This window comes from Polyergus mexicanus, unplaced genomic scaffold (assembly GCF_030449975.1).
Source record: "Polyergus mexicanus isolate NDT 795.1 unplaced genomic scaffold, iyPolMexi1.0 SCAF_15, whole genome shotgun sequence".
Lineage (NCBI taxonomy): Eukaryota > Metazoa > Arthropoda > Insecta > Hymenoptera > Formicidae > Polyergus > Polyergus mexicanus.
In genome coordinates this window covers 1,249,438-1,264,003 of record NW_027223335.1, presented here as the reverse complement: position 1 = coordinate 1,264,003, position 14,566 = coordinate 1,249,438, and the positions used below count along the sequence as shown (strand labels likewise).

At 38.0% G+C, this 14,566-nt stretch overlaps 2 protein-coding genes across 7 annotated transcripts in view; one reads left to right on the top strand and one right to left on the bottom strand.

Annotated features, from left to right (window-relative positions):
* Positions 1 to 497: 497 nt before the first annotated feature.
* On the bottom strand, positions 498 to 14,466 carry LOC138939829 (obg-like ATPase 1). Of its 6 annotated transcripts, none has more exons than XM_070308036.1 (11): positions 14,142 to 14,335; positions 12,439 to 12,620; positions 7,458 to 7,518; positions 6,154 to 6,281; positions 4,924 to 5,099; positions 3,603 to 3,680; positions 3,416 to 3,513; positions 3,186 to 3,326; positions 1,765 to 1,861; positions 1,399 to 1,521; positions 1,010 to 1,313 (listed from the first exon to the last, which is right to left on the bottom strand). In XM_070308036.1, exons 2-11 carry the CDS (start codon positions 12,617 to 12,619, stop codon positions 1,203 to 1,205), a joined length of 1,194 nt encoding a protein of 397 aa, XP_070164137.1. In that variant the 5' UTR covers position 12,620; positions 14,142 to 14,335; the 3' UTR covers positions 1,010 to 1,202. The 6 variants fall into 6 exon arrangements, with proteins under 6 accessions (XP_070164140.1, XP_070164137.1, XP_070164138.1 ...); XM_070308037.1 differs by lacking the exon at positions 14,142 to 14,335 and adding an exon at positions 13,753 to 14,098; XM_070308034.1 differs by lacking the exon at positions 14,142 to 14,335 and adding an exon at positions 12,996 to 13,646.
* LOC138939837 (uncharacterized) overlaps positions 14,085 to 14,566 on the top strand; it is a 180,279-nt gene continuing 179,797 nt past the window's right edge. The window contains exon 1 of the mRNA XM_070308062.1: positions 14,085 to 14,228. The gene's annotated coding sequence lies outside the window, so the exon portion shown is untranslated. The remainder of the gene's footprint in view (positions 14,229 to 14,566) is intronic.

The window sequence follows — 14,566 nt, the reverse complement described above, 5'->3', positions numbered from 1 at the left end:
TGTAATGACAAAATTATGTAATAATCATATCAATATATTTGTAATAACACATTAATATAATGAATAGAATGCACTGTTGTAGTGATTATGTGTGAAATTAGTAGACATTAAATTTCTGAATTTTAATTATACTGAAAATCTATTCTTTCTTGCATTTTTCTGTTTATTATTTTTAATAATATTTACTACTAAATAATATTTGATAAGATACGAAAAGAATTGAATATTTTCCATTTGTTCATATATTTAAAAAAAAATCGTTTCTATATAGAGATATTAGCACATAACGTTCATAATGAGTAATTCATCATAATTTTCTTTGTCGCATGAGAGAATATAACAGATAAAAAAATATATGTTAAATTAAAATATTAATTATTTAATTAAAATATATGTTAAATTTATCAAGATGAAAAAATATTATTAAAAGTATTTTATTATATATTATATATATTCAAAAAAAATGATATAAACTATAGATATCAAATAGGTATCCAAAGAAAAAAGAAAATATAAATCGAGAATATAGAATTCATCTGACAATGTAATCGCTTTCACCAAAATATATTCGAAACTTGGCGTATTCAAAAGAAAAATGAAAATTTGACTCATAGATTTACTAAGTAGTAAACTTATAAGATTGTTATAATATTTTTATGTCAATCTATATAAGTTTAATAATTGTTCAATAAATACAGAAGATTGTACAAAAAAATGTTTCACGTACATGTCCTTCCTATTCCTTTTCTTTTCTCTCTCAGTCGGACATTTTCACATCAAAGATAAAAAGTGCAGAATGTAACTTAGTAAATCTGTTAATTATGTACATAGTAATGAAAATGAAAACACAATTTTCTTCTTCTTCTTTACCATTTGTTGCAAAAAGATTATAATATCCATGGATATTGAGTGCATTGTTTTATGCGCATAATTTTGAACAAGAAAAATATTGAATATTATTCCAACAAAATATTATTTGAATATATTATGAGCACACGCACGATTAATTCTATATGACTTCTATAGAATAGAAAAATAATTATCACTATCATCATCGCGTTGACATGTATACATGAATGAGAAAGTCAGACAGAATCGGAAAACAAGTTGGATTAATTGACGCGGGGATGATGCATGCAATAGGATAACAGAATCATGTTGATGTACAGATGAACGAGCAACAACATGAGAAACGCGTGCCATCACTTCTTTTTCGCGTCTTTTAATCCGGCACCTGCATTGAACTTAAAGAAAATAATATCGCCGTCTTCGACTACATAAGCACGCCCTTGTTGTCTGTATTTTCCAGCAGCCTGGCGACAAAACAGAAAGTATGTAATAGATGCAATGAAAACATGTTACATAGTCTTGTCCAATATGAAAAATTGTTTCAAATACCTTCACTGCGGCTTCCGATCCTTCGTTTTTGAAATCCTCGAATTTCATCACTTCCGCCATAATGAATCCTTTTTCGAAATCCGTATGTATCTTGCCAGCAGCTTGAGGTGCTTTTGTACCTTTCTGTAAAACGCGAGTAATATAATAATATATCATAATGTTAAAGTAGCCTTTACATAAGTAACCAAAAGTTAGCTTACTGCAGTAAAAGGAGTAATAAGATAAAATATATAATTTCTTCTCTTATTAATATTAATATATGTGCACATAACTAACATATATAAATACAGATATTTTATGTATTAATCTTTATTACACTATATTTATTACACGTTCTTTATTACTTTTATTATTATTTGTGCTTACTTGGATTGTCCATGCCTTAACTTCATCGTGTCCGGCCGTGAAGAAATATTGCAAATTTAGTGCCTTGTATCCTTGTACAATAATTTTGTCAAGCGCACTAAACAAAAGAAAAAAAAATAAGAAAAAAAGATGTAAATAATGTGTCTTTACTTACTAAAAAATAGATGACTTATTTATTATCAAATACACGATAAGTTTTCTATTTTTCGAATCATGAAAAAATAAAGCACGTCCGCATTCAAAATGAGAAGCGACCATGCCCCGCATTGTGGAATAAGATTGTCTCGGTCCAAATATCGTCTAATGACAGGTTAGCGCAAGTGGAACGGGCGGTGGGCCTGATGAAAGTCCGAGAGTTCAGAGAATACACATAAAGGCCAACGACTTAATACCGCAATTTTATCATTCTAACTCTAGCGGAGACTTATTCAATCCAGCGACGCCTCAGTTATCTACGGTCTCAAAATAAAATCACGGTATATTTTGTCCCTCCGTATTCGTATCGTCCGAATATTAAGCAAATTTAGGTATCATAGATTCTCTCTTACTCCGTTCACACTATGAATCTGGGCAAACAAAATATAAATTCTAAGAAATATCTCAAACCTATATATTTTTTTCTTCATTTCGTCTAATATTTATGTTACTTTTTGTTTATTAAAATATTCTTTAAGATATGTGTGTGTGTGTAAATTAATTTTACATTGTTTAACATCAAACATTACATTCTTTAATTCAGTTTAAATTTATAATCATAGGCTTTTTTATAATTATATTGTGTATATGGCGCTATTAAAATTCACATTGACAAATAAAGAGAGACAATATACAAGTTATAAGAATCTATCACGTACAATACAAGGGAGACTTGGGGTATGTATGACCCACTAACTCTAACTGATCAAATTGCCGAACCTCGACACCGATTACTTCTCGCTCCACCCGCCTCTTCGATTATGCCAGTATGCCCGCGAGGGCAGGAGGGATTTTTATGCAATTTTGCAAGAATTTGAATAGCCGTTCGTAAAAATATAATGTGCCACATTGAAGCACAGCTACGGTTTTTATTAGCCACGTGAAAGAGTGGGACGGAGTCTAGACGTTGGCTGGACCCAACCACATTATTATTACAGTTAGAGGATAACTTGGTGCATAGCTAAATGTGTGGGAACCCGAGTTTGGTCGAGGGAGACGCTTTCGCCGGATTTTACGTCTAATCTTTTTTTCCTCCTTAATTTTGCGGCGTTTCCTCGCCGACTAGTATCGTGCGACGTATGCGAATCTCACTGGGTTTAAGACGGTGGGAAGCGGCGCACGGTTGAATTCTCTCATTTGCGAGCGCGACACAGTAATATAAGTCACAAACATTTACAAGATAAACATAATAATCGTTATAATAAAGCATGGAAGCTAATACCAACCTGGTGACTTTGTGTCCTTTTAAGTATGTTTCAAGTTCCGCCTCGTCCATCTCAAGAATCTTGTTTTCGAAGGCAGCGCTGAAAGGGATTAACACCGCGCCTGGATCATTCTTATCAACCCATAGTTTTATATCTATTAACCTGTTAAATAAAACAAGAAAATGTAGCTCATAAAGTATTAATCCTGAATGATAATACTTGTTTATAATCGTTGTTTATAAAATGCATACCATTTGTTCTTTTTGCGAAAGTAATCTTTTTCTGACATATTCGCCAAATACAGAATTGGTTTTGAAGTAAGGAATAAATATTTGTTGAGCACCTCAACCTGTAATTTTACGAAACATAATGTAAGTAAAGTTAAAGAAGGAAACTTTTAATAATAAAACCCAGAGACATAAAATTGTTTAAGCTCACATCATTGGAACTCCAATCAGCAAACCTGATATGTTTCTTGTCATCCACTAGAACACCCTTCACCTTCAAAAGCGTTTCCTGCGAAATTCAGATTAAAAATTTTTATTGGATCTTTTGAACGCAGTATTGCATAACTGCTTTATTTCTCGCAAGAACTTTCTCATTCATCGATTTCGCCAGGCATTTAGATGCACGAACGCGGGCCATTGAGTAGGATAATTTCGCGATCGAATCGTGATTAGAGGATCGTACTGGCTAGCCAAGCAGTGGTCCCATTAGTTCTATCAAGAGAAAGAGAAAGATAGAAAAAAAAGAGAAAAGACGAAAAGGTAGCTTCAAATTCTCGAAAACTTTTGCCAAATTGCAAAGTCGAGAACGAGAGGGAGATGGGTAATTGCCGTGGGTCAATCCGCGGAAGGAGGGTAATCCAACAGTCGACTCGTTCCAGGAATTCTTTGCTTCGCCCGCATTCTCTTAATTTTCTCGGTAATTTTGTAGTTGGTTTGGCAAGAGAGGCTGCAACTGTACTTGATAAACGTTCATGCGTCACATATAAACACTAAATGTAGAAAAACATGAAGAAATGTTTTAGATTCTCATGACAAAGAATAGCTTAACGAGATTAATTGAAAATAATAATGAAGGAGGAAGAAGGAAAAATGTATATATCTTTAAGATTTAAAATATCTAAAATATAAAATATATAAACATTCTCCACGATTTAACTTTGTATAATATTATGTAATACTGGACAGAAATAGATAAACAATGAACCATTATACAATGAACTATTACACGAAAACGATAAACGAGCGCATCCAATGTAAATCGTGTGATTTGAGTTCTGCGCGATATCATGTTTGTTTGAGAAAAGTAATATATATATATCTGCATTTAATAAGCTTTTGTTTATGCATCGATGAAAATGAGTTGATTGGGCATATATAAACGCTGTTAAGAACAGCAATTTTCGAAATATCTGCATTTTCCTACAGAATTATCGCAATGGCTCAAGCGCGCAACTCAGCTAATATATGTCACTATATATCTATAGAGAAAGAAAAAGTTATGTCAATATATATCGGTTATAGTATACAAAATACATAGTGTTTTCTAATGTGTGGTAATACAGTTTAAGATAATTTTTAAAAACAAAAATACAATTCCAATTAATACAAAATTTAATTTAAAATTTTTACGATAACAGTTATATGTATATACGCTCTTCAAATCATCGAAACAATATTTTTATCAAAACTGATTCTTTCATTAAATAAATTATTCTATTTTATGTGTGTGTTAAATATAATTAATTACTCACATATTCAGGTTTCAGCTTCTTATCATTACCGCGAATTACAAGTTTCTCGAGCTTTTCGAGATGTGCATTCAAGAATTCGATGTCTTTCAATCGCAACTCTTCGCTAATGATATCGAGATCTCTCACGGGATTGACATCACCCTCTACATGCGTGACATCGTCATCCTCAAAGGCACCTAAAAAATCGCGATTAAATAGATTTCGCATACAGAAAAGTATTTCAAAAACAGAATTGCTACTGGAAATGCTTGTAACATTTGCTTCAATGCAAAGCTCGCATGTCGGCTATTTAAGCGAGCCGTCATCACCGCCACGCGAAAATTGTCAGGTCGGTTTAATTGAAAAAATAACCACCTATTGGCGGTCTGCCAAGACATATTAACCGGCAAAAGTACTTCGAAAATGTTATTCTCAGTACGAATGTGTAATATATATCTCACAATTTCGCGGTTCTCCCTGACGAATCAGTATTATTTAATGAATTACTATGTATTACATTAAAGAGATGTAAAGTATGTGTGTTAGGTACGGATACAAAAAATATCGTGTATACCGTAGATTCATTTTATTATATATACCTATGTAATTCTACTTAGTCCTAATGAATAGTAAAATATTATATCACAAAAAATATCGGTTATTTTCTTCAGTTCCTAATTAAATTTTTGTTATAGAGACCCAAAGTTCTAACCCAGTTAATATACATATATTAAAGTTCATTTTATTAAATATCCACTAGTAACAAAATACAAATTATGATTAATAACAAATAGGATTTTTTAATCTTTTGCTCCCTTATAGAGGAAGCTTCGTTTTTTATTTTATTTCTTAATTTTTATTTGACGATTATTCTGTTTGTTTATGTGATACGTAGATATACCTGTCAAGAGATAGGTCGGTCGATTTGCATTATTACATACATGAAGAACAATAATGTAATGTACTTCTAGGAAAATAGTTAACGGCGGTCATAATATATGCTTGTATCACCAACAGGATACATGTACATAAAAATAAGCTCGTATCCGCGATTATATGTTCAACGGGTAAAGCGCGAAGTAAATAAATATCGCTTAGACAGATCTCTTACGTATTTAAAATGATTCCGTGCGAAAACGCGCGATTCATTTATTTACGTGGGAACGCACCGTACACGTTAGCGCAAACATTAAAACGATATTAACGGGAGACAAATAGCACCGACGAATAACAATATGATAGCGCACTTACGACAAAGATGAAATATGCCGTCGCAAGCTCCAATATGCGAGAGAAAGTTGTTTCCTAAGCCTTGCCCCTCGGCGGCACCCTTCACCAATCCAGCAATGTCCATCACATGCAAGAAGGCCGGAACTTTACTAAAAAAGAAACCAAGTTTATAATTACATATATCTTTGACAAAAATAAACTATCGAATAATATATTTCAATAATAATAAATAGCAATAAATTATCAGATCAGTCTTATAAATATTTATTAGCGTAAATGTGTGTAATCAGTCGTTATGCATGGGATGGTATTATTTCGCTCTTCGCATCCGCATATTGATTCCCTTCGAAACGGAGATCACGGATGATCGCGATTACAAAGGTCGAAGGCATGTGCCACGTAATGCACGCGCGCAGAATGACAACAGGGGGGGAAAGGGGGAGGAGGGGGTTGACGACGACAGTGACAACGAGGTGTATTTAAATGCTAATGCCAGTGGGCTCATTAAACAATTAGCCTTTGAAGGGAGGCGTCGGTGAAAGTGGACGAGCCATGGAAGAAGGGCGGCGGAGGGAGATTGTGTATTAGCCGGCTTTCATCACGGATCGTCGAATCATCCGACACGTGCCGCTAGTCGAGGTCGGGGCTCCGACACGATTTGAACGACGAGAATGCGGGACGATAATAGAGCGGACGATGGAGGCCGCGGATGAATCGATCGCTCTTTGATCCGACGCTGTTTCGCATTTTCAATGCTTCGATTCACATCGAATCTGATCGCAAGACAAGCATGATTTACATTTCACTATTTACGTGACAAAAGCGCGCAATCGAGGAGTTTTATTAACTGCACTCGCGACTTATTCGAAGCAATGAGAGTCACATTTTCGCGTGAAATGAGATACATCAAACATTGTAAATCAAATATTGCGCGACAGCTTTCATCAATATCAGTACTACATTATTTTCGAAGCGCGTTGTTTCTCCTGATGGTTTTATTTAAAAAATCTATCGTTGATGTTTGCGTTTAAGAATGCAGCATCACGTAGTAATGCGAATAAAAAACGTGTAGCGCCGACGAATACGGAAACTTTGCGTTTCGTAGACGAATTTAGACCGATCTGCATTGCAGATCGCTCCCTGGCTCCCTATTTCCGTCTTGCGAGAATAAAAGCGAAGAAGTATGGAAATGTCCCACGGTTATTCCGACCCGTTTCCCTTCACAACGGTGCATCTGTAGGCGGTGTACTATATGCTTTTATTCCGCTATACACATTTACCCTCTACGTCAACGTATTTTAGGAACATCCATCGCTGTTTCTTACCTAACCGGCTTAAAATATTCGCAGAGATAGTCAAACCTCGCATCGGGTACCGGAACACGACGTGCTGAAAACAAAAAGTAAATAGATAACTCAAACTCTCAATAATGTTAAAATGATTAATGATGATTATTTTGAAACATACGGAGATAATTTAGAGATAAATACAATTCGTCGATAACATACAGCGTAATTTAACTAGGATATTTTGGTAAAGACACGTAGGGATTAATCTTTTTCTTCATGGCATTGGTGACAATCTCTATAATTTTGTGTAATCCTTCTATTCGTTTATTCACAGCTTCGTAAATATCCATCTCGTGCAAGTTCTCGGACGTATTGTGCGTCTTCATATAGACGCCGATGTAAATCGCTGCGCTGACAGCCGCCGATAAACCGAATATCTTTGGCCGACGAATAGCGATTATATTCACAGCTTCCACTAACATTCTCGCCACTGTTTGCTCCAAAAAATCGACATTCGACAGATGCCGCATTTTGATCAGCGGGATTTCGCGAGGAAACGAAACATCCACTTCGGAGTATTTGTTGTGCTGCGCGAGAAACTTTTCACGACAGTTTTCATTACAGAAGAGGTATAGTTTATTCTTGAAGATAACACCCAAATCGACTTTGCCTTTCGTCAACTTGCGATCCGGTAGACCATCGACGTAAGTTACCAGGCAGAAACCTCTAACTTGAAGACGTTGCGCCCAGCAAGCATGCTCCGTATCGACTATCTCTTTAAGTATACGCGGTCGTTCGTCGAGAAGAGATGTTGCATTGACAGATGAAACGTACTGCAATGGATTTTTAATAAAAGTATTCATATGTTGCGGACAGATCCAATAGAAGTATTCCCTAAACTGTATCATTCCTTGACTATCCACTGATTGACCGGAGGTTATCAAGATTTTTTCAAGAAAGCAAACGGGACAGTATGATGCGTATCGACTCTGCCGCGATCGAAACTCATAAGGAGACACGCACATGTGCTTCAAACTGTGAGCTTTTTTCAAATCCGCCTCATTAAAGTAAAGGATAATATCGGCAAATCGGGACTGCACCGCGTAATCCGCGCGAGTCCACACATGCCATTTACTTTTAGTAGCGTCCAGCTCGATTACGTTCTGCGAAAACTTTTTTAGCCAGTTTCGGAAAGTCGCTTGATCCTTTTGCCAGTCCGCGTACCAGTCCGACAGGAAATTGATAGGAAATTTCAGCGGCTTTGTCGGGTCATCATTATCCCTAGAGAGGCATTCGATGCAGAATTCTAGATCTGCTTTGAGATCGAGTACGATCATCGGCTGCATTCCCAAGAGAGTCAATTGTTCAGCTTCCTCACGACTCGAAGGACAACCATCCAAAATGTAACCTTGAGTTGCTGCGCGTGGCCCTATGGACAACATTTCTATGGCACGCATTATAGATTCGATCGAAGCAAGCTGACCGGCTCGAAGCTCATCTTCCTCAGCCCTGCGCGCCGATTCGGTCCAAGAATAGTATTTCAACATATGGCGCAACGCTGTCACGCAATTAATTATCTTCATGCCGTATGTTTCCGCGAAACGATTCGCCAGCGTTGTTTTTCCACATTGAGGCGGCCCGATTATGGAGATTCGAAGCGGAATAAGCGACGGGCGGCAGACAACTGTCAGATATCTCGAGGCATCATTTACAAATGCGAAAAGTGCTGTTTTACCAGCAAGAAAATAGATATAAGGGTGGATTACAACCGGAAAAATCTGGCCGCGATCTTTCATCGGTAGAAACATTTGAATAGGAATCTTGTTGGTGTACACCTGTACGGGGCACCATCGTCCAAAGGTACTGAAAAAAAAGTAGCCGCAATTGAGAAGTTGTTCGGCTGTTTCAAGATCGACACTATACGAGAGATATTCGTTTTCTATTTTGTTATCATTTTTAGTAGCCAAACTTGTTTTAATTTCCGCAGCTGTTGCTTTTTCCTGTTGAATTTCGTTCTCTTGATCTTTCCCTTGGACGCTTACAGAAGTGTCGAAGTATCGACTTTTGATATGATTTATAACGTATTCTGTCACATCTTGGATATCTGCAAGATTACATCTTATCACATTTCCTCTAAATTCAAGGATTTGTTTTTCGAATTTTGTCCATTCCGATTCGAATCGTGTTAAATGTACAAGATATTCCCATTCTGCATCTTTATGCAACATTGTATATTCTTTTTGATCCGCCTCCGTATCTCCGCCTCCGTAATCTGCTTTATGCACTAAATTATCAAAATAAAAGAAATCGCGAAATTTATTCAACAGATAAGCGTACGGCTCTTTTTCGAATAAAACGATGATATCTTCGAATACAATGTTAGCATCATCGACAATTTTTCGCCAGATTTGATCGTCTACGCACATTCCATCCACGACATATCCACCGTCTCTTCGTAATTCATCTTCTAATTTCATATCGGATATTTCCTTAATATTTTGTATAATAATATCGGCCTTTTCATCAATAGATCTATCGATAGGCTCCAACGAAATTTGTACATTCAAATCCTTCTCGTATAACTTTTGATTCAAAGATTCCTCGCGCTGTTTAATTAATTTTTTCAAAATCTCGTCAACATTTATCACTATTCCGCCAAAAACTTCCGCCAATCGGGCGCTAAGTTCCGACTTACCAGTGTATTTGGGTCCGAACACCGCTATTTTGCAAGTTGGTCGTGGATTCGGTGGCAATAAAAACGTTCGCGGATTTTCGATGAATAAATTTACAGCTTCTTGAGAAGAAAGAAAAAAAATCTTACTCAGAAATCGCACTGCGTGCTTCGAGTGTCCCTTAATGGTTCGTCCTTGAGCTAGCGCAACGGGGCAATAAAATTTCCACACAGAAAGTTTCCAGAAATATTTAGGTGACACGACTTCCCTTTGCTTCAGAATCTCGAAGATTTCTTCTGTAGACTTTTGCTCAAGCTCATCGTTCAAATTCATTTTCGTAGATGTTTCCAAAAAATGTATATCATCTTGTACGATTATTTTTTTTGGAAGGATCGACGGCTGCAATGCCAAAGTGCACAAACGCGTTTTAAGAATCTGAAGTATTCGTCGTGTCGAACTACGACCATCCACGCGGATTACATGTTGAGGATCGTGCGCGAGGATCCATTTGTCGATGACTGGTAATGCCAATCGTTCGTAAAGATCACATCGTAACTTATATTTATCGAAAAGTATATGCGACATTCTTTCAACATCATTGACTGATCGTTCATTTGCATCTTGAGAAAAATCGTACGAAGTATCCGATTCGTCGCGTTCGTATTCGCCATCAAATGGATGCGTGTATTCATTTTCATCAAAAATATTATATCCTCGGGAAGTACGGTCTATACGCCAGCGTGCACATCTACTCGCAACATCCTGCTTCGGACATACGAGATAAATAATTATCAGAGGTTTTCTCGGCCACACGGTAAACATTTCATCAATCTGTCGAGCAATTTCTTGCTCATATTCATATTGCGTCTTATATCCTACATTATTGGATATGATTAGATCTTCGTATGCCTCGTAGTTTTTACCTGCTGTGTTTTCGCAAAATTCTGAACAAGTACGATACACCATATTTCTAATAGTACTCGAATATGATGAATCTTCAGAGTTCATGTCAGGAATAAATGGTAAACATTCAACAACGTAACCTCTGTGTTTGACGTCCCTTTTTCTGATCCTACATCGTATCAAATCCATAGTAATTTCATTTCCTATACTTTCGCCTGACCGTAGAATATTTTCCATATATTGGCCTTTCTCGGTTCCTTCGTCGATTTCTTGCCGAATTAGCATTTCGGGCGAAATCAAAACACACTTCCAAGAATCGGCTATTGCTGATGCCAAGTTGCCATGAAGTAATCCTGGTTTTCCGAAAATAACAAAACTTAGTGGTTCAGTTCCAAGATAGTGATTTACAGCTTCGTCTTCTAAATTATAATCCTGAAAACGTTCTTTATATGACGCGGAATGCGATACGAATTTTTGTTCTTTAAAAAACTTAGAAGCGGTAACAATCCTCTTTGTTGGATGCGTATCTTCGGCAAAAGCATAATACAAATTAGCTTTTGGATATTTGGTTGTGCATGGTACATGTGCAGGAATGTCTCGTACACAATCAGAATCTTTGGTTAATTTTAGAAAACATTTTTTCGTAATAAACGATTCATCAGATAATTTCTCGATATGTTCTTCTCCCGGTTTTTTGCCCGATTTCTCGCACATTTTCCTTTAAATAATTTTCTAGTGAAACTTGTAACAACAATTAATTTTTAATTCGATATTTTGTCACTTGCATACATCTAAGCGAGGTTAAAACAAGCAAAATCGAAACTGTTTATATTGCATATAACTCGAATGAGTTATATGTCAGGAATAAATGGTAAACAGTTGGAAAACAGTTGGTAAACAGTTGGAATCAACGAGAGAATATCTACGGTTTGCGTATAGGGCGAAGTAGGAAGAGCGTGGCGCGCTTCTCAGTACCGTATACATATAAACATATTTGAGCCCGGGGCTATTATCTCAGCTTAAAAAATTGAACGGGTGAAATAATTTCAACATTTTAACGTGATATACAATCGAAATCATTGTTAATCACCCGTTGCTACTAATAAGCTGCACGAGCAGTACGGCGATGTGAAAGGGAGCTTTCTAGATGGGCAGAGAGAGAGACATATACGAAACGGACGAATTTTCGTTCGATCCGTGGATGTTCTTTCACTGGACAGAATATATATTATATCTAAATTATTATTTTGTTATATGCGCAATAAAAAAATAAGAAAATTTATATGCTCTATTCATAAAATGGAAAGTTTGTTTAATATGAATAAGATAAAAATAATTATCGATAGAGAGAGAAACAAGAGAGTTAATAATATTAATATTAAATAAAATATATAATAGAAAAAAGGATTGAGAACACATTAAGAATATATCAAGATACTTATTTTCATTAGGATCGATGGTGCAGAAAGGAAAATTCTCAGCTGCTGCCTGGCTCTTGGTGAGAACGTTGAAGAAGGTTGATTTCCCTACGTTCGGTATTCCGACTATGCCCATTTTCAAGTTAGTACCAACGCGACCGATAAGCGGCTTCCGCTCAGGTTCCTCGACCTTCTTCGGAGCCATGCTAAAAAACACGGGATATTTTTATATGCATATGAATTGATATTTAAATTTTATCTCCTCCGTAAAGCGGAGAGAGTTGTGGAACGAGTGCCGCGCACGAGGCACGAAGCATAATCAGCTAACGGACATAAAGACGATAACTCCGCCTGTCGCGTCTATAGACGTGCGGTGTCGGCCTCAGGGCCTCACGCCACCGATACCCTGCATCCCCCGAAATATACTTAAGCGCGGCTGCGAGAGATATTTCGGCGTGTATGGATGCGCACAGCGCCCGGAGCGCAAGCGAGATACCACCAGAATCCCCGCATCCTCGAGCGCTCGCGGTGACTAATTATATTAATGCGGACGGCACATCGCGAGCGATTGCTGTATTTACCGCGAGATTGAGAGCCCCCTGTCCCGCCGGCATACCGCCGCGCCGGCATCAAAGACGACGAGGGAGGAGGTTGCGCGGGAGGAGGAATATGGCCGGGCCACGAGGGGGGACCACAGGATTACTGGGCACCAAAGCCGCGAATCACCGGCATCACGCCGAGAATCCGCAACCGCGCCCGAGGCCGCCAATCCGCCACCGTCTTCGCGGTTCCTGTATTCCTTCTCTCTCTTTTTTTTTCCGCCTCTCTTCATCCGCCGTCGTCCTCTCCTCTCTTTCCACCCCCGTAGCGCTCTTCTACCTCCACTCTCTCCTTTTTTTCTCTTCGTTGTGCTCGCGCGTTTCAACGCGAAACCACGGCGCCTCTCGTCGTTTTTCATCGCAGTCCCGGGGAAATTTGCAAATTACAATAATGGAGGAGCATCTCTCGTTCCATCTCTCTTTTTCTCTCGAAGAAGCGTCCCGCCCGCGATGCTACTCGAGAGCCGAGAGCCCAAAGAAGAAGAGCCGCCTTGGCGCCGTGGCGTGACCGTCCCTCCCCTTTTACAACGTCGTCTCGCTTTTGCGGATCGCTTGACGCGCGGTTAATGGGCGATCTCGGAGACGCGTCGCACCACGTTACTCTGATCGAGATTGAATCCTCGAGGCTGCTGTCGAATCACGAAAAGCGGAGGAAAAGTTCTCGACGAACCTATATTGATAATGAAAAATATGAAAAGATAAATAAAAAACGTTTTACAATAAATTAAAAATCACTCACCTCGGATTGGTATATTAAAAAATTAATAATATTAGGATCGTTCCTAAGTCGGCGATATCTATGTGAAAATGTCTGTCAAATTCCACCAGCTAACATTTTACTAACCATTGTATTAACATTTCCATTTTATAAATCAAAAATTAGCAATAACAGCTAAAAATGGAGAATTAAAATTAAATCAATTAAAATAAAGGAAAAGAAGTCGCGGGGTGATCCGCGCGCTATCAGTGCCAGCGACGGTACTGCCGCGTAACGGCCGGTGATCGAAGCAGTTATCCGCACTGCACCGCAAAACTTAACCTAACCTTGCCTCGCTACCGGAACGATCGCTCGCCGAGGAGATACACTTTGACATTGTCGCGAATGAATCTTTCCTACGACTTACGTACGCTATGTCCTTAGCCGTCGAGTAGGCGTCTTTTGTGCTGCGACGAGCTCATCGACACACGACGTTCGTAGGCTCGTTACACTTGAATGTTAGTAATGTCGCGTATGCATATATGCATCCTCTTTCGAATTAAGCGAATATCGAAATATGTAAGTGCGCTTCGCGCCCCCCGTTCCACAGACGAATCCCCGTGCATTGTCCTTTGACAAATACCTCGTACGTTATTGCACACGTTGGTCTTGCACCCACAATACAAATATCGCTGCACACCGTATCGAACTACACGATTACACAGAGGAGATCACGGTACATATACGACGTCACGAGTTCGATCGACGGCCGGCGGTCTCGCTGGTTTTGCAGAATTTCCACTTATCGACGAAAACTCCGCCAATAATACAGTTCGATGAGGTATATCAATATCCA

What these genes read in the sequence shown, in the direction of transcription:
- LOC138939829 (XM_070308039.1), bottom strand. Translation starts at nt 11,710, where the DNA reads ATGTGCGAGAAATCGGGCAAAAAACCGGGAGAAGAACATATCGAGAAA. An exon ending in TTTGGAGCAAACAGTGGCGA is followed by an intron (nt 7,519 to 7,905) that starts GAATGTTAGTGG and finishes TGTTTTCAGCAC; the next exon opens with GTCGTGTTCCGGTACCCGAT. An exon ending in CGGCATATTTCATCTTTGTC is followed by an intron (nt 5,100 to 6,153) that starts GTAAGTGCGCTA and finishes GCGATTTTTTAG; the next exon opens with GTGCCTTTGAGGATGACGAT.